Here is a 20,297-nt window from a genome sequence, read left to right on the forward strand (position 1 = left end):
TTGTTTTATGGTAGTGACCCCTAGAAATGTGCTGTAGTAAAATGTGAGGTGTTAATAGTGTATCTCTGCCTTTACTGTGTTGTTCATTCAGTTGCTACAGGCGCGCAGCTTTGTTTATGTGTATCAAGCCTCATTTTGTAATTATGCTTTATTCCCTAAAAATTAGTAAAATACTTAAAAGGTGTGAAAAGGAAGCGTCCTGGTGAAGACACTGCAGATTCAGAGAGAAAAAGAAAAGCAATATCGATAAACAGAGGCGGACTGGGTCAAAAATTCTTACCCATAAAAATTTATAGTGGCCTCATACTATGGTTTATGGCCAAAATTACACCGGCCTCTGGCCCACCGGGGTTTCCCCGTTAAGGCTTATGGCCAGTCCGCCTCTGTCGACAGAAAAAAAAAATGAAATTGAATTGTGAAACGCTTTGAACGAAATGAAAGACCATGTAATATAGCACGTGCTACAGACCTAAATGAGGCAAGGCCGAGAATTACAAAGAATGCAGAGAAAATAAAAACAACTTTCATTGCAGGAACAACTCAAAGTGTAATTAAAATCCATTAGATTAAGATACAAAGAATTGGAAGAGATGGAACGGCTGTCATCTGTTTCGATAGAAAATCAAACAAAAAACAAGTTTGCTTACGATAGAAGCAAAAGCATTAGCAATATTTTATTACGTAATAGAATACGTAAGTATTTTTTTACGACTATTTATTGTGTTTGGTAATGTTTTGGTTACTAATGTGTGTTCAGTCTTGGGTGGTCCGCACCTAACCCTATTTTTCCCATAGGGCCTGTTGTTTATATTGCACGATTTTGCATTGCACGAGGGTTTCTAGGAATACAACTATCGTGCTATACGAGGACTGACTGTATAAGGGAAATCAATGAAAGTGAACCACAAAGAAGTGAAGAAAAGATAGTTTGGAAAACTAGTGACAGACCAATAGAATAACATCTGCAGTAAGATTGCAGATTGTTAACTGTTGGGCTTAAAACAGCCCAACAGAACTGTCTCTGTTCTAAAATGAACAACTGAACCTAGAAAACTTAGAAAAACTTAACCTAGAAAATCAAATATTGAAAACCAAACTCGAAATGACTATTGAAGAAAAAGAGAATTACAAACAAATAAATATCATGTCATGTGCACAAGTGGTAAAGACCAGTGCAAGAAAAGAAAATGCCAATCAAAATCAAGTGATAACTAAGCAGATAAATACTGCTAAAGAAACTAATATTATTATTCTGAAACCAAAAGATGACTCATATATAAAGACAAGTGAACCTGTTAAGGAAACAGTCATAAATAAACTGAAACCACATTTGAAAGATAAAAGTAATCATCATCATCATGAACTTGATCTGGCTTAGGTCTTTTAAGACCTGTTCCATTGTAGCTCTTGGAGGTCACTTTGATCTCACCATCATTGTCTTCGTTGACCCACATCTGTCTCTCTTGCTTGTAGGTTTGTAATTAAAGGCTAATTTTGGGTCCGGTTTGGGTTCATGTGGCTGATCCATTTTTTCTGATACCGTTTTATGTCATTTACTATGTTATCTACTTAAATAATCTAAGAAAAACCAGAAATACTGGTGTCATGCTAGAGGTGAAAACAAAAGAAGATTTGAACAGGATACAAATTCACCCTGAAATACCAAAACTGTGCTTAAAATTAGACAAACCAAACGGAAGGAATCCAAATATATTAAATTTTGATATTACAGAGTCAACTCCCGAAAGAGAGCTTATGACCAAGTACTATTATAAAACCTGGACATCCGAACTGTGGATGTTTGCTAATGAATTTATACTGAAGAGATGAACTGAAAGTAGAAAGAATGGGCAGCTTAATGTTACTGCTGAAATTTCACCCAGACTTAGGCAACGTTTAAAAGCACAACAAAAAATCTATGCTGGCTGGACCACTCATAGATTTAGGAAAAATTTCCATATAACAAAATGTTACAATTGTCACAAATATGGGCACACTGCCAGGGACTGCAGTCAGAAAGAACCTGTCTGTGGTCACTGTGCAGTTCCTGGCTATGACTAAAATGGCAAAAATAAAAATCACCAGCCTGCATGCAAGGCAGCGTGGCTGACTGACCATGCCCACAGTATCAGGGATGACAAATGTCCCTGTAATAAAAAAATGATTGAACTTATACAGTCTAGGACAAATTATGGGCTAGATTGAAAACATAAATGAGACTAGAGCTTTAAATCTTGTCAAATTGAATGCTCAAAGAGCAAGAACTGTTGTAGATCAGATAAAACTGATTAGGAAAAAATAATATATATATCTTGATACTCTAAGAATCCTACACACATATGGGTAGGGATCAAGGATACCCAAGTGGCTGTAAATCATAGAATATGATTTTACAGCAATAGTAGTTAAAAATACTGACCTTACAGTCAGAAAGGTGGGACACTTCTCCCCAGCAGTGTGTGCACATATCACCAGTGCTGCAGGATAGTTCTATTTTATTTCAATATACAATAGACCATGTATTATTGAATAGTGCAAAGATATAAATCACCGTATTGAATACTTACAAGTAGTTATAGATTTGCTACCTAATTCCAGTGGCATTATGTGTGTGCTGATGTCAACTGCCGATCAACCTTATGGTACAGTCTTGCAGGCAAACACAATGGCCAGATGCCTACTGAATACGTACCTCCATATTTCAAGTATTGAATCAGCCAAATAACCTGCCAACTTTCACCAGAACTGTGTGGGAGAGTGACATTGATGTTCCTCTTGCTATAAATTGAATAGCTTATAAATTACATACTGGTGTTTTCCTTATGTTCTATGATCTGATGTGGGCCGCGCTGTCCAGCCAGCCTGGACCACATAAAATCATAGAACAGTTATTCTCAAACTAAATAAATAGCCCAACAATCCCTCTTTGATATCAAAAGATATAACATAAAGAAAGCAAATTGGAATATTTTCACATTACTTACAAGATGAGCTGTTGTAAGTAATGTGAAACTATCCGGCAGGCCAATCCATACGAACAATGTCCTCACTTTTCAAAAGCATATCAACAGCTGCAGTGCAATGGGGTGTGCCGTTATCTTCCATAAACACGAACTTGGGGTCAATGGCACCTCAGAACAGGCGCATGTAGAGAAGGATTACCTCAGTACAGTAGCGTGCACCAGTTGCAGTACCGCCTTCCAGTATCTGGAGTTGTATATGTCCATCCAAGATAATGCCTCCCCAAACGAGACCACCTCATATCGATCCCTTTCAGTGATGATTGCGGAGTGATACCATGTGCCAACCTCTCGCCAGATTAGCTGACGTCCAGAATGGCTGCTGAAACTGAATATACTCTCATCAGTAAAGAGTACCTTGAGTAAAGATTTTGTGGTTGTGACCTTGCACACCAGTGTATATGGTGTGTTGTGTTTGTTTTATGCCTGGCAACTCATCCCACATGTAATGTGAAATTGTGACAGTTATCCTATATTGATCTATTTGCTCCCTTTCTCTCATCCCTTTGTTCACATGGGAGGTTGAAGAAAATCCCTATGGGAGTGATTACTTCCTTGTGATATCTCTTCTGACCTGGAAAAAGAGCATGCTAACCATAAAGGATATCCCATTTCACAAAAGTTTGATAAGGCTGACTGGAATGCCTTCGAACATCTTGCACAATTTGACATCACAAGAGTCAATCAGTCAGCAGCCCATCAATAATGCAGTTTTCATTTCAGAAGGTATTGTCCACACGGTAGTTGCAATTCAAAAAACGTTTACGTGATTTCCAAAACCTTGGTGGAATTCAGAATGCAAGCAGCAAGAAAAGCCCAAAACAAGGCATGGGGGATATTACCACTGAAAATTTAATAACCCTTTAATATGCATGTGCCAAACCATGCTATATGTGACATCAGAGCCAAAGGGAATCTTAGATCCACTTTACCTCCTTCATAACCCAGGCTGCTAGCTCAAAAGTTGTCTGGGATAAGATTCTGAAATGAAAGAGAAATATCCACCATGGTCTTCATTGATACTAAAGCATGATGGATTATCCAAATGCATATCCTCCAACTGCAGTTGCAAATACTCTTGGGGAAACATTTCCAAAAATTTCTTCAATATTACCATTTCCTCCAGAGTTCTTGGTCCTGAAAGAAAAATGTGAGAATTCACCAAATTTCTCTTGAGAAGAGCATGAACCATACAACAAGCACTTTACAGAGGGAGTTAAGTGCTGCACTCATTCTCTCATGAGCAAATGCTGTGGAGCCAGATGACATCTGCTATAAAATGATAAACCACCCCTCAATATGATCTAAGGATCATCTAGCCTTATTTAACAGAGTATTTCTCAACAAAGAATTTCCAGATTTCTGGAAGAAGGTAATCACTCTTGCCTTTCCCAAACTAGGATAGGATCCCAGAAATTTAAGTATCGATTGTCCCATCGTGCTGACAAGCTGTTGTGCTTCCCGAAAAAATGGTTAATGTTTGCCTCATATTATATTTGGTAACAGATGGTCTACTTTCCAGTGTGCAGTACAGCTTATGAAGAAACAGAGCCACTTTGGATCATTTAATTCAGACTTGAGACATACATTTGTGATGCTTTCATTAAATTTGAGCATCTGGTAGCAGTTTTCTGTGATATCAAAAAAGTATATGACACAGCCTCCAAATCTGGCATATTACAAGATCTCCATAACTTTGGTCTTAGGGGTAGCCTTCTGTTTTAATTAAAATCTTTGTAATTGCCAATTTCAAGTTCATGTAGGATCTACTCTCTGTCTGATGAAATCTGATGAGGATCCATTATAAGTGTCACGCATTTTGTCATCAAAATAAACTCTAGCACAGAATAACTTCTACCAACAGTAAACAATGTCCTCTGCTGTAATGATTTTACCATATTTTTTCATTCATTTAATATGAGTGTCATTAAAGGCAACTGCAAAAAGCCATTGAACACCTTATATCTTGGTCTTTGGCTAATGGGTTTGGATTTTCATTGCAGAAGACCATTTGTGTGTACTTTTGTCACAAACGTAATCATCTTCATCCTGACCCAGAATTAAGTCCTGGAGTCAAATTCCTGGAACTTGAGAATTTAGAACATATTCATCAGCTAAGGACAAGATATGTGAAAGGGCTTTAAATCCTTCGTGCCCTTTTGTCAACTTCATGGGGTGCAATCCATTATACCCTACTCTTGTGAATACTAAACTTGATTATGGTTCCCAGGTTTATGCTTCTGCTAGAGATAGTGCACTTCAATAGTTAGATCCAGACCATCACCAGCCCATCCGCAATGCCATGAAAGCATTCTGTACAGCTGCTGCCAAAGCCTCTACATTAAAGCAAATGGGCCATCTCTTTCCCTTCAACATAAACAGTTGTCCTTTCAGTACACTTTCAAATTAACATCCCTACATAACCATTCCACATGGACATCAGTCTTTGAGCCAGCCACAATGGGAAAATCTCTGAACCACCCCTCAGACTTCTAGCCAACCTTTTGGTATTCAAATTTGAGGGCTGTTAAGTGAACTAATGTGATGGTAGACAACATAGCCCAGTCACTAGGGCAATTTCTTCCACCTTTGATTTCTCCCTCAAGATCTGGAAGAAGGCTAACACACCACCAGCAGCTCTTTACATCTCATCATATGCAGTGTTCTGACTTGTTGCCAGTCTACACTGATGCCTCAAATTCAGAATCATATGTTGTCCTGTTCAAAACAATATCCAAGCCTATATATTGCTGAGTTGGATGCAATTGAAATGGACCTTGATCACATTAAAGATAGCGATTACTGAAAGTATGTGATACATACTGATTCGGCATGTGTGTTTCAGGCTCTATTATCAGTGAGATGTAACCCTCATCCAGTCCTGTCCCAGATTTGGCAGATACTTTTTTCTCTTGTTGAACCTGAATTTGACATTTGCTTCAGCTGGATTCCATGCCACATTAGGGTCGGAGGAAATAAATTATCTGATACTGCAAAAATCAGCCATTTCCCTGAATAACCATTGCCTTTTGGCCCCCTATACAGAAAACAATACACATCAAACTGTTCCCAGTGGCAAGACTCTTGGTTTGGACAAGCCCCAAATAAACTACACCAAATTAAACCTGTAATCAAGCAATAGCAGTCCAGTCTACTGAGGGTCCAAAGGAAGGAGGTTCTTGCTCCACTTCACATAGGTCACAGTCATCTGATACACTCATTCCTGCTGAGGGTGACCTACCCATGTGTGAGAACTGTGAAATTATTTTAACTGTTATTCATATCTTTATGGAATGTATGCTCTTTACTGCAGAATGCCTTTAATGTTTTACAGATTTTATTGATATGGCTGAAATCTTTAGACTCAGCCAGATTTTAGATGACAGAGACAATATGTCTGTTTTTAACTTTTTACAATCCCTTAATTTATACACACATATTTGAATTTATCCCTTTATACTTTTGATATTAATGCACCATAAAACAGGAAATAACCAACCAGCCAACCTGGTTTGGAAATCATTTGCAAAAGTGAACATTTTGTCTTCATTCATTTTACTTTTCTTTCCTTTTAGAGCGTGCTATTCCTTAATTACGTTTTTGTTAAAGAACCTATTTACCAATCTCTATCTGTATCTTTCTGTTGATAGTCACTGTTCTATACAACACTGTTCTGTTGAATTATCATTAGCCATTTATTCTGATAGCTGATCATGTAGAGCAGCAGTTCTCAAACTTTCTGAGCCCACGCCTCCCTTGACCTATAAAATTTTCTCAGCACGTCCCTTGAAGTCAAACATTTACAATTGTGCAATTTCTTATTTTTAATATGTTAATACAATAATTATTAATGTGTTGATACGTTTTCTTCATCAAAAATACACCAAATATTTTCTATAATTATTTATACATTAATAATACAGATAAAATAGTAGTAGATATCTAATAGTAAAAAAAATCTCATTCTTAATACATTTTTAATACTTGCCTTGAAAATCTTACATAAACTATTACATTGTTTGCAATGCCCCTGGTAAATTATGGTGCCTCCCCAAGGCATTGCGACACACAGTTTGAGAACCTCTAATGTAGAGTATTGCTTCAGCTGAAGCTGTTATTATTAAAAGTTTTTAAATAAAAGTATTAATGTCATAAATGTAAAATGTCATAATGCCATCTTATTTAGCAGCACAACTTTGAAAAAATTAGTGCAGCAGTTAACTCTGCTAATTTAAAAATTCATAACTGTTCCATGCAGTAACATTTTCATATTTATTATTATATGTACAGTTGGGCCTCGACTTAGGATGACATTGACATCTGATATTCTCAGGAACTGATATACCTTTCATATGATCATTTATTTTAAGGACCGATGATATTTGCAGGTACTGATATAGCTGGAACAATACATGTATGAAAATTTTCAGATGCTTGGTGCACGGAACATTACTCGTACAATTGTTCTCAACCAATTAGCATCTTTTTTTATTGTTTGACAATGTTATTGTTCAGTGCATGGCGCACGGAACATCACATATACAATTGTTTCAGATCTATGACAATCTGAAACTTAAAGCTCCATCAACCTCTTCTGGAAGCAAATGCTCAAGAGAACATACATCACTAAGAATGAGGAGAGTTTACCTAGGCATAAGCCTATGAAAGATAGGCTCACTCTCCTGTTGGGTGCCAATGCCTCTTGAGATTTTAAGCTGAAGCCTTTGCTTGTGTATCACTCTAACACCCCCAGAGTATTTAAACAAAAAAAGGTCGACAAAGGCATGCTGGGAGTGTTTTGGTGCAGTAACAAGAAGGCCTGCATTACAGGATTATGTCTTCAATGAATGAGTGCTTGGGGTTTTCTGTCCTTCAGTGATGAATTATCTTGAGAAAAATAAGCTTCCTGTGAAGGCATTGCTCCTACTGGATAATGCCCCAGGCCATGATCCCAACCTTGTTCAATCTCTTGAGACACAATTTGTCTTTGTTCAAGTCAAATTTTTGCCACCCAACACCGTTCCTCTTCTTCAACCAGTGGACCAGCAAGTGATTGCAAACTTCAAGAAAATCTACACCACGAAAATGTTTGCAAGTTGCTTTGCAGCGACCTCTGGTGAAAATGTTATCACCCACAAAGATTTTTGGAGGGTGAAGTTCAACATGCTGGATTGTGTGAGGCTGATTGTAAGTTGTTGGAATGATGTTTCCACCAGGTGCTTAAATTCAGCCTTGAAAAACATCTGGCCTTTAATTAATTTGAAGATGGTGCTTTGATAAATGATATTGTTACTCTTGATAAACCAATGGGTCTGGAGGTTGGCGAAGAGGATGTGGAGGACCTTATTGGCAGTCGAGCGTGAGCTAACAGCAGAGGAGTTACAAGAGTTGGAGAAAATTATAGAGTGTGACACTGAAGAGGAAGAAAAAGACACCCAAAAAGTGTAAGCTGAAGAGTTGAAGACTGCCATTTCTGTTGGGAGCATTTAAAAGAAGTGGTAAAAAAACACCAAACTCTTGATGTGCAAAATGGAAGACAGTCATTTCTTACTTCAGGAAGCTACAAAAAAGTTGTATAAAACAGTCCACTTTGGACAGTTTCTTTGCCAGTAGCAACAAAAGACTGAAAAGACACCTGATGCTTGATATAGTCCCACCACTACCACTATGCCACCATTGATTTCATCAGCTCTGCACTTCAACTCTAAGGTAAATGCTAATCTATTGTTTGTGTTTTTTTTATTTTTTTTATTTTAAGTTGTTTTGTGACTGTTTATTAAATCTACATTTCAATTCATTTTTAATCATCTTCATTTTTAATATAAAAATGAAGTATAACATATATAACCTGGGGAACGAATTACAAGAAATCAATGTATTATTGGTTTCAACTTGCAATATTTTCAACATACAATGGGTTTTGTGGAATGAATTACCATCTTATGTTGAGGCCCCACTGTAATTTGTATTCGCAGTTAATAGAATTATATTATATATCTTTTACTTTTTCAATTGTATTATAGCTACCTAGGTCATGATGGGTTATTGCTGTTGCCATTCATTTCAATTTCCAGCCTGCATTTGGCAAACAGTGCCTTATATCCACTATTATTCACATCTTGCTGTGATCCAGTGTACACTCTAACATCCCAATTAGTTCATTGTACTCCTGAAACTCCTCAACATTATGAAATGAGACTCCGGAAATGGCGTGTGACATCATTATCATCAAAGGCCACTTGCAGTTCATCCAGTTTTCTTAATCATTCATCTCATTTATCTCTTTTATCTTCAACAAAGGTATGTCGCTTCTTTGTACATTGTAATTATATACTACTGATTATCATTCGTCATACCTCCTATTTTCAATAAAAAGAAAACTTATTAATGTTGAAAAAGAAAAAATATAAAAATGAAACTATTAGGCATTTACATTTTTAATTGCATAAAATTATTAAGTGCAAAAAAAATATCAGTATTACACATTTCTCTTTATAGTGTGAGGTGTGATCAGAAAGTTTAGAGACTAACTTGGCACCTTGAAATTGTGGCATTGCAATGAGTTGTGACTTATTGCAACATGTTCAGTGACCTGTCTATACATATTACACTTGGATCACCCTTTTATCTGTAGTCAGTTCTGAATTAGCATGCCTTGAATAGTGGTGTTATGTGCTAAATCACATTTTAAAATGAGATGAAATTTTATTTCAATTTTGGGAAAAGTGCAACAGAAACCCAAGAATTGTTAAAAACTGCTTTCTCAGAAGATACTATATGTGCTTCAAAGTTTTTTTCAGGAGTTCGCAAAGCGTAATGCCAGCAGCTTGTCTGTCAAAATTGATTTTTGCTCTGGCCAGTCCTTCAACTTCAAAAATGCTAATTCTGTTTGGTTATGAATCATTTAACTCTCCACAAAGGCCTGTCATAGCTGAGTGATCGTGAGAGAGAGTGCAGTAGCACATGCTTTTTGAGTGGAATGGGTTCAAGCCTGTGATTGCCAAATACGATTAATGTTTGTATTGATAATTTATTGTAAACTCTTCACCTGGTGGTCGTGCTGGAGTATAAACAAGAATTATTTTTTTTTAAGTAATTGGTATTTCTCTTGTCAAAATGATTGAAACGTCAGTCGATTTTAACAATAGATTTTTGGAATGTGGCACATTTCAGCAAAGTTTGTGCCTTGCATCCTCACTGATTATCACTGAGTAGCAGGTTCTTGCTTGTCAGGACCTTCACAAATGTGTCGTTGCTGACTCACACTTTGTTTCTTCCATCGTTACTTGGGATGAATCGTTGGTGTATTGCTATATCCAGTAAGTCCATTCCTCTCAGTCGAAGACTTGGGTTTCTTTAAAGCTCAAAAAAAGTGAGACAATTTTGATCAAAAATAGAAGAATGTGGTAATCATATTTTTTGACTTACAGGACATTGTTCATTATGAAGTGACTGATTTTTGATCAGTGTATTGTTCTGGGAAATGTGTATGCAAGGGGGAGAATAGGCTTTAGTGCATTAAAAACAATTGTGGACAATCTGGGATATAGCAAATTGTCAAGTTGTTCCACAAATGCTAATGATAGATCACAAGGAGTAGAGAGTGCAGACTTGTGCTGATCTTTTGAAGTTATATAAGGATGACAGTATCCTTGACTACATCATTGAAAATGAGATGTGGGTAACTACTATGAATGAGACTCAAAGCAGCAATCTGTGGAGTGGCAGCACAAGTATAAAAGAAGAAATTCGAGGCTTAATCATTGATGAAAAATCCTGGGTTCCATTTTTTGAGACAAAAGTGGGGATATCCTTGTTAGTTTTCTGTAATGTGGATACAATCAATTCTGCTCACTATATGGAGACTGGAGAAGCTGAAGACACAAATTTCAAGAGTGAGGCCCAAGAAGAAAGGAAAATTTCTCCTTCAGCATGACAATGCCAGACCCTATCCCAGCATCCTTACAAGAGAAACCATTTCAAAATTCAGGTGAACTGTTCTGCCACATTCCTTGTACAGCCCTTGTGTCATCAGACTTTCACCTAATTGGCTTCATGAAGGACTGGTCATCTTTGGGTTGGAAACACTTTGCCAATTATGATTTGCTGTCATTACAACTGTCACAAGTAGCTCTTGAAGGCTGATAGCAACTTTATCAAGTGGGGAATATAAGCTTTAGTTCCATCATTAGAAATGGCATATCTGCAGTGGTATCCAATAGAAAAATTGAGAAGCATTATTTTTGGAGCACCCCTCTTACATATTTGATATACACTGAGTTTGCTTTGCATTAGCAACGCCTACCCAATACCTCATGGGGCCACCTTTTTTGCCCATAATTTAACCTTACCCACACGTCTTGGCATGGACTCCACAAGGTGTTGCAGGATATCCTGTGGTAGTGCTACTCATGCATTTCACAATGTGTTCAATAATGCCCACACATGGTTAGGTGGATGGTTGTAGCATCAAATGTCCTTTTCCAATAAGTCCCCAACCTCATTTGGGTTGAAATCAGGTGAGTTGGGAAGCCATAGGAGGATGGAGAGTTTATTGTTGTGTTCCTAAAACCATTTAGCAACCTGATGGGCCTTGTAGCATCTAACACTGTTGTCTTGGATGCCCCAGCTGTCTGGATGCACTGTCATTGTAAAGAGGTGTACTTGGTTGTCAACCATAGATTCCTCATCAGGTTGGGTGTCTGCGGGAACCCACAGGTTACCTGCAATGCAGATCGGGTTTTACTGTTAATAAGAGGAGAACAATCTCTCCACACTAATGGAAATTTAAAATTGAGCACTCGATGTTTTTATTCAAAACTTGAAATTGTGGAAATGGGATTGATCCAGTGGATGCAGTCCCCCTTAGTTTCAGAGGTGTTATAAATAGTTTCTTGCAATTAAGTAATTTGCATAAATTATACAGTGTCATCTGGAGATGCCAGGTAACATTTTAGGGTATACTGTTTGGTTCAATTTCTGTCATTCACATTCCTCCCCTTTCTGGAAAGACCAGACGGATTTAATTCTTGCCATTCCTGCCCGGAGCCAGCAAGTGAAAGTTTTTCAGCATCCCTTCTAAAATCAAGAAAGACAGCTAACCTGGAAACTATTGATGTCCTGTTTCCACATAGCCAAAAAAAATTGTAAAATTAATTATATTTTTAATATATTTAGCAGGGCCACTGTGCTGCTTTGTTACGAGATGTGATAAAAGACACTCTCATGGGTGTCAACCATACATGGCCATCACATGTGTGACTGCTGGCTGTTTGGCTCTGTTGATCTGGTAATTGTAGACTTGCGTGAACACAGAACAGGAGCACTGAACCATGTTGGCTCTTATCAAGTTACTAGCACCTGCCTATTTTGCCCCCACAATCATTCCACATTTGAAGTTGGAAAGATCTTGACGCACCCATTCTTCCTCACACACTCAAAACTCATTGCCGCATGTGCAAACTACAACATCATATCAGTCATCCCTGACTTTGCAACTTCAGCAATATCACAGAGAAATCCATTCCTACACAAGGGGTTGCTAATGTAATGCCAATTCAAGTCTATACTGTTGTTACTTAAATTTTATATCTGACCTGTCTGTCTAGTTCTTCCTTGTAATACTGTACTGACTTTATTATTTCTTACAGTTCTTCAATATATGTTCATATACTGTGATTGGAGGTGTCATTTGTAATATGTTTTATAATATATGCCTTGTAAAATAAATAAATAAAAATAATAGAGAAATCATTTTATATAATAATTCAAACATAAAATGAATTATATCTAACATTTTGTAGCAATCATGTTAACTGTCCAACATGAACTATACTTTTTCACATAATACTGAAGACAAAAATAGTAACACCAGGAGTGGTGCAGGGTCTGTCAAATCCTTTTCTATGCATAATTCATGATCTAGATGTAATCACAGTCACTTCTTTAACTGGTGATTAATCCAAAGTAGATAATTCATTGAAGGTCTATCAGGCTGGACACCTTCTTGCCAGGTTAAAGGTGATCAACGGGAACCCATATGAATCATATGTTTCCTGTTGGTATATTGTGCCCAGAAGAGTGAAGTGATTTTAATTTGGAAGCAAGGACCCTATAAGCATCTACACTGTAATATCATCTTTCTAGGTCAGATGTATTGATGACTGATGACATGATTGATATGACATTAGATCATTAAAGAATTCCAAAGACTTGGTAACTCAATTCAGAAGCCTTTAAACAAACTAACATCCTAAAAAATCTACTTTACCATTAATGATATAGGGCCAATAAAAAACCAAAGTGTACTTAATCACAAGGGCTATGATACATCTGTCCATTGGACAAAGGTACTTCAGCTCTCAAAAACAAGCAAAATATTAAGTCTGTAGATAGTAATCGGGAAAAGAGGACCCATGTAAAAACAAAACATCTAACAGAAGGGGTGCTTAATCTTGTATTGTTATACCCAAGTCCACATATTGCCCCAAGACCACAGCTATACTGACAAATGTCATTACTGTTTGAAACCACAACTGCCCTACTCTCATGAGATCTTTTAACCATCCCAATTACTTTCATTTCATAAAGGTGACTACAGTAGTCTCAGACAGTTTTTAAATTCTATACAGTAGGACCAAGTGTGTTACCAACAGCAAATTCTAAATGGGAAGCATTCAAGGAATTAATTGTGAAAACTACTAGGCTTTTCATACTAATTAAGAAATAAAACTGTTCAAGGTTTAGGCATAAATGGGTGTCAGGTGAACTAATTTCTCCTCCACTTTGATCTCAGTTCTTTCTGAGATCAAAGTGGAGGAGAAATTGTTGAAGTTAAACATAACAAAGGCACCTGGGGTGGATGAGTTCTATCCAGTTATATTAAAAAAGGCAGAAAAGGAAGTAAGCAAACCCTTACGAGAGCATCCTTAGACTCAGGGGAGGATGTTCCTACGGACTGCAGATGTGCAAATGTATCCCCAATTCACAAAGGGTGACACAAGTAATTACAGACCTGTTAGTTTGACTTCTGTTCCAGGGAAAATAATGGAGTCACTGGTTAAAGAAGCATTGCAGGATCATCTAGATAAGACTGCAGTAGGTGCCCCCGTGGCCAGGTGAGAAGGAGCAGCAGTGCATAGCACACGCTTCTTGATTAGACCGGGGTTCGAGCCCTTCACCACCAAATACGGAGGATGTGGAAAGGTCAGGGAATGACCCGCAAATCCCGGAACAATATGGCCTTAGTTGCTAATGCTCCTAAAAACCAAAAACAACAAAAAGAAAAAAAAAAACAAGACTGCAGTAATAATTCATATACAGCATGAATTTGTTAAGGGAAAGTCTTGTCTCACAAATTTGATTGGATACTATGATGTGGTTACAGAGGAACAGATATGCAAAAAATAATTTTGATATCATATACTTGAATTTCAGGAAAGCTTTTGATACTGTTGCACATGGAAGACTGCTGTACAAATTGGAGCAAATTGGCAAGTTGCTACAATGGATAAAAGGGTGGTTGAGTGGGAGAAGACAGAGAATGGTAATCAATGGACACTGCTCTTTGTGAACTAAAGTTATTAGTGGAGTCTCCTAGGGTTCAGTGTTGGACCCATTGTTGTTTTCTGTATTTATCTATTATTGATGATTTATCTATTATAGTGATATTGATGAAGGTATATCAGGGTTAATGTCTAAGTTTGCAAATGATATGAATTTTGGCAAGGTTGTTAATGGCAGTGTGCTACTGCAACAGTATCTAGAAAAGTTGAGCAGATGGGCTGACAAGTGGCAACTGAAGTTTAATATTAATAGATGCAAAGTACTGCATATGGGCCGACCGGGCTAGCCGAGTGGGTAAAGTACCTGCCCGGCAACCCAAAGGGCGCGGGTTCGATTCCCACCTCGGGCTTGGATCAAAGTACTGCAAAAACCTTGGGAGGTGCAATATGGCCACAGAAGCCGATGTGCCAACAACTACCAAATCAAAAAAAAAAAAAAAAACTGCATATGGGTAGAAGTAACCCCAGAGTAACATACCAACTGTGTAGTACTACACTTAAGGTGGTAGAAAAAGACCTTGGAGTAATTGTGCAGTCAGATGTGAAGTTTTCTGAGCAGTTTAGACAGGCTGCCAGAGCAGGTCATGGGGTGTTGTCAATGATATACAGGAATTTTGCTAGTAGGGAAAAGGATGCAATTGTCCCCTTGTATAAGGCAATGGTCAGGCCACACCTTGAGTACTGAGTACAGGTCTGGAGACCTCATTTTAGGAGGGATGGTGGAGTTGCTTGAGCAAGCAGAGAAGGGCTACAAGATTGGTGGGGGGAACGAAGGGATCCTCTTACCAAGAAATGCTTAAGTTCTGCAAATTGCTGCATCTGGAGACTAGGCACCTGCAATGTGATTTGATTGAGGTGTAAAAGCCTTAAATGGCTGAGCAGGCTCAATTCTGATGGGATTCTTCCTCTTGCTTAGATTACAAACCTGAGGGGACATAAATTGAGGAAAGACAGTTGTAGAATAGATGTTTAGAAATTTGCCTTTAGCCATTGGATAGTTGATTGCCTGAACAAACTTCATCTGCCATTTTGGAAGTTAATATCTTCAATAAATTCAAGGAGGAACTGGACGAACTTTTAGAGGGAATGGATGTGTGAAATTGTTTTTTTTTTTTTTTTTTTTTTGGATGATGCTGTATAAGCCTGCTTTCTTGCATCACATGCCTCTACTACTACTGTCCCCCCCCTGACCCTCACCATGGAACTGGTGACTAATAACTTCATTCCCTATGTTGACATCCAACTCATTAAACAAAACTATGAGAGCAAATGCCATTTAATATATGTTGCATCATTTGTTACATTCTACACCAGCTGACCACTCTTGAAACAATGATGTATTATTTCATAGGCAATCAGAATAGTTGAATTCAGTGTTATGGTCTCATTTTGTGCTTCCATTGTTATGTGCACTCGTCTTGATCATGATTTGCGTCTTGATCATGAAACACCGGGAATAACTTTCTTTAAAAAATGTTGTAGTAGCACTTTTTTTCAGCACTCAATTCAATGTTTATCACAAAACACACAAAACTAGTATTAATAGGGGAATGATGCAAGAAAGCGAGCTCATAGAGCATTAGCCCGAAAGAAAAAAAAAATCCCATTTCACCTATCCATCCTGTGCAATAATCTGTCTAGTTCTTCCTTGAATTTATTCATACTGTCCACTTCCACAACAACGGATGGAAGCTTGTTCCAGCAATCAACCACCTGTTGTTTGAAGGCAAACTTCCACACATCTGCTCTGGAAATTCTTCCTCAATTTGAATTTATATCCCACTCATGCTTTATAGTCTAAGGAAGAGGAAGGATTCTCAAGCCATTCAAAGTTTTAAACACGTGAATCAGATCCTAGTCTCCAGACTCAGCAATTTGCAGAACTGAAGCCTTTCTTGGTGAGACTACCCTTTATCAATCTTGTTGCACTTCTCTGCACCCACTCCATCAGATCTATATCCTTCCTAAAATGATTTTGAAATAACTGAGATCAAAGGGCTATGATAACCACTCTCTTCTCCCAGACCTGTATGCAGTACTCAAGGTGTGGCCTGACTATTGCCTTATATAATGGGATGATCACCTCCTTATCCCTACTAACAGAATTGCTGTATATAATTGATAAAACCCCATGAGCTGTCCTGCAGCCTCTCTGCACTGCTGAGAACTTCATGTCAGACTGCACAGTTACCCCCCCCACCCCCCCCCCCCCCACCCAGGTCTTTTTCATTTTCCACTAACCCGAGTGTTACACAGTTGATATGCTATTCAGGGATTACTGATACCCACGTGCAGTACCTTCCATTTTTCAATTATAAACTTCAATTGCCATTTCTCAAGTACATCCGCCTAATTTTTCTTGATTTTGATGCCACAGACTTTTGTTACTATCATTAACCACCCTGATATACCCTCATCAGTATCATTAATAAAAATATAGAAAACAGAAATGGTCCTAGCACTGAAGCCCCCCACAGAGTTCGGTGCCTAGGACCATTGTTGATAATCCTATTAATAACCACTCTCTTCTCCCACACAACCATCCTTTTATCCATAGCAGGACTTTTGCTTAATGTCACACTGCTCCAGTTTGTACAGCAGTCTTTTATGTCCAACAGTATCAAAAGCTTTCCTGAAATCCAAGTATATGATAACAAAATTATTTTTTTAATCCAGTTCCTTTGTCAATGCATCGTAGTATCCAACCAGATTGGTGAGGAAAGATCTCCTGTTAACTAACCCATGCTGTGATTGAAAGGTAAATGAACTCCTGTCTAAATTGTCCTGCATCACTTCTTTAACCAGTGACTCCATTATCTTCCCTGGAACATAGCCAGTGTTCTTCCCTGAAAGTTAAGCCAACAGGTCTGGAATTATTCATAGCATCCTTTGAATCCCCTTTGCAAATATATTTGCAATCTCCAGTCTACAAGAACATCCCCTGAATCCAGAGATGCCGTCATATTTATAGTTAAGGATTTGCTTGCCGCCGTTAATATAATTGGGTAGATCCCAATAGCCCAGATGCTTTTCTTATATTTAACTTCAACAATTTTGTCTTTACTTTCATCTCAGTTATCACAAAATCATTTAGCTCCCTATCAGAGTTTGATAACCTTCTGGTATCCACCTCCCTAAATAACTCCTCATGTGTGAAGGTAGATGCAGAATACCTATTTGTCCTGTCAGCAACTAGAGCAGAATCAGCAACAATTAAACCATCGACATCAAGTGGAACAATGTGATTTCTCCCCTTCTTTCTACTGTTAATGTTAGTATAGAATTTTTTGCTGTTTTCCTTGGCATTCGTTGTCAGAGACTACTTGTAATCTACGTTGGCCTGCCTAACTTCCTTTATGACTTGATTACAGATTATTTTATATCTACCATAGGCTTCTGTCCTGATGCCCATTTAGGTCTAATCCTTGAACTGTATTTCTTATTGGTATGAAAGTCTAGTAGCTTTTATGATTATTTTTCTGAATGCTTCCCATTTAGAATTTGTTGTTGGTAACAACATTAGTTAGTCCCACTGTGTAGAATTTTCAAAATTGTCTGGGACCACTGTAGCCTCCTTGATGAAAACAAAACTCCTTCCCCTTTACTCTTGATGGTAGTCACATCTTTAAGTAAATCTCACATCAGTACACTGTGATCACTGCCACCTAGTGGTCCTTTTATCTGCAGGATCTTAATGCACAAAAAAACTTACACCAAACACTCTTTTTGAATGATGGGTGTTCGGTTTTATAAGTTGCAGCTCTTACTCCTCAATTTATATATCATTACAAAACATCCTTGAATCAGTCTTCTATAATATTGAATCAGTACTTCCAATTTCTAGAATATTGTAAAATGATCTACAATGTTCTACCACATTCAGGAACTTTCTATACCTTTCTGGAATATTCTATTCTCAAAATTTCTTAAATATTAAATATTATTTAAGTTTTTTAATGTTCATACATAATAGAAATATTTTTTTAAAAATTGTAAACTACTTCTATATTAATAAAATTTTAATAATCCAGTTCCATTGAGAAAAATGAAATGTGATTCAAAACTCTTAGGTGGGAGTGTGTATGTGGACAGATGATGGCCATGGAAGAATGTTTGTTCAAAATAAAATTAACCTTTTATCTTTAAATGGAATCAATGTCCTGACACTTGATTAATATATATCCACCAAGTATTTGTAAGACCACAGTTCTAGAAAAACATGTATATGATATGGGATATACAATTTACTGCTTTTGTGGGTAAAAGTATCTTAAAGTTTTTCCACCTACAGTTATAATAATTCTAATTTACCAACTGACCTAGAATACATGCAATTTCTGATAACACACAAATCTCTCATGACCTTATTTGGCATATTACTTAACTGAAATCAGCAAACAGTGGATCCCTAATGACTGATATATACTGTGTGCCTTTTGAATAATTTTTCTAAAATGTTTTTAAAATGATTATTTTTTTCTTTTTACTTATTGCAGATGCTTATAAGCATATCATGAAGTTCCAGTGAACACTTCTTCCATGAGGTTATCATTAGTAGAGTCATACGATGCAAGAAAGCAAGCTTATACAGCATCAGCCTTAAAAAAATATATATTAATAAACTTCCCATTTCACCCATCCATTCGCTCCAAAAGTTTGTCCACCTCTTCCTTGAATTTATTTAAGCTATCAACTTCCACAGCGACAGATGGAAGTTTGTTCCAGCAATCAATGCCCGCTGGATAAAGGCAAATTTCTGCACATCTATTCAACAACTATCTTTCCTCAATTTCAGTTTATGCCTCCCCTCAGGTTTGTAATCTGATCAAGAAGAAGAATCCCATCAGCATTGAGCCTGCTCAATCCATTCAAGGCCTTATACAACTCGATCTGATCACCTCAGAGGTGCCTAGTCTACAGATGCTGCAATTTGCAGAACTTAAGCCTTTCTTCGTAAGAGCACCCCTTTGTTCCTTTCACCAGTCAATGCTAGGAGAATTTTGAAGCATGTAGCATTATTTATTGGCAATATTTATTTTAAAAGAAATTAATCAGTAAAATTCTTTTAATATTTTCAGAAATCAAGTGTGTCACCTCATGCACCATCTAGAATTCACCATGCTAAACATCCAGTACAAATACTAGAGTGTCAACCTACCATTCTACCTAGGTTTCTCATGGATATCAGTCCAAAGGTAACCTGATTTAATTGATATCTTCAACATTATATTATAGTTAATCAGCACGGTTATTGGAAATGGCTTTAAAAGGCTAGAACTATTAGATCAGTTAACACATGTCTAAAATAACAAATATTTATAGATTTTTATGTATTTAAGAACTTGTGAATAAAATCTCTAACCTTCGCAGATTGAAAATCAGTATAGTCACGGAAGTTGAAACAGATAGGCAACACTTGACGTCTCACAGTTAAATTTTAATCTCGTTCCTCTCTAGTTAATGAATTACCCATCAGGTATGTGCTAGTCTATTCTTTGTTTCCTTGGTTTGCTGTACCACAGCAGCTGAGCAACTTTTCATATTACAGATTTTGCAGCCTGTGTAAGTTTTATGAAAAAATGTGCAGCTCATTTAATTTTTTTTTGCAAATTTCCTTGTGACTGAGTGGTCTCACATGAAATACAGTGTTTAAGTGAAGGTTGTTTATTTTAGTTCTATATCATTCCATTAGATTCTTAACATTTTCCAGAGA

General features: G+C 37.3%; 1 protein-coding gene across 1 annotated transcript in view; it reads left to right on the forward strand.

Moving 5' to 3' along the window:
* Positions 1–20,297, forward strand: part of Ino80 (chromatin-remodeling ATPase INO80) — a 672,466-nt gene that overhangs the window by 480,071 nt on the left and 172,098 nt on the right. The window contains exons 26-27 of the mRNA XM_090376565.1: positions 9,044–9,320; positions 19,663–19,779. Coding sequence (XP_090232691.1) covers positions 9,044–9,320; positions 19,663–19,779 — 394 coding nt within the window. The remainder of the gene's footprint in view (positions 1–9,043; positions 9,321–19,662; positions 19,780–20,297) is intronic.

Source organism: Mastigoproctus giganteus, chromosome 6, assembly GCF_048544385.1.
Source record: "Mastigoproctus giganteus isolate SK-2022 chromosome 6, ASM4854438v1, whole genome shotgun sequence".
In the NCBI taxonomy this organism is placed as follows: domain Eukaryota; kingdom Metazoa; phylum Arthropoda; class Arachnida; order Uropygi; family Thelyphonidae; genus Mastigoproctus; species Mastigoproctus giganteus.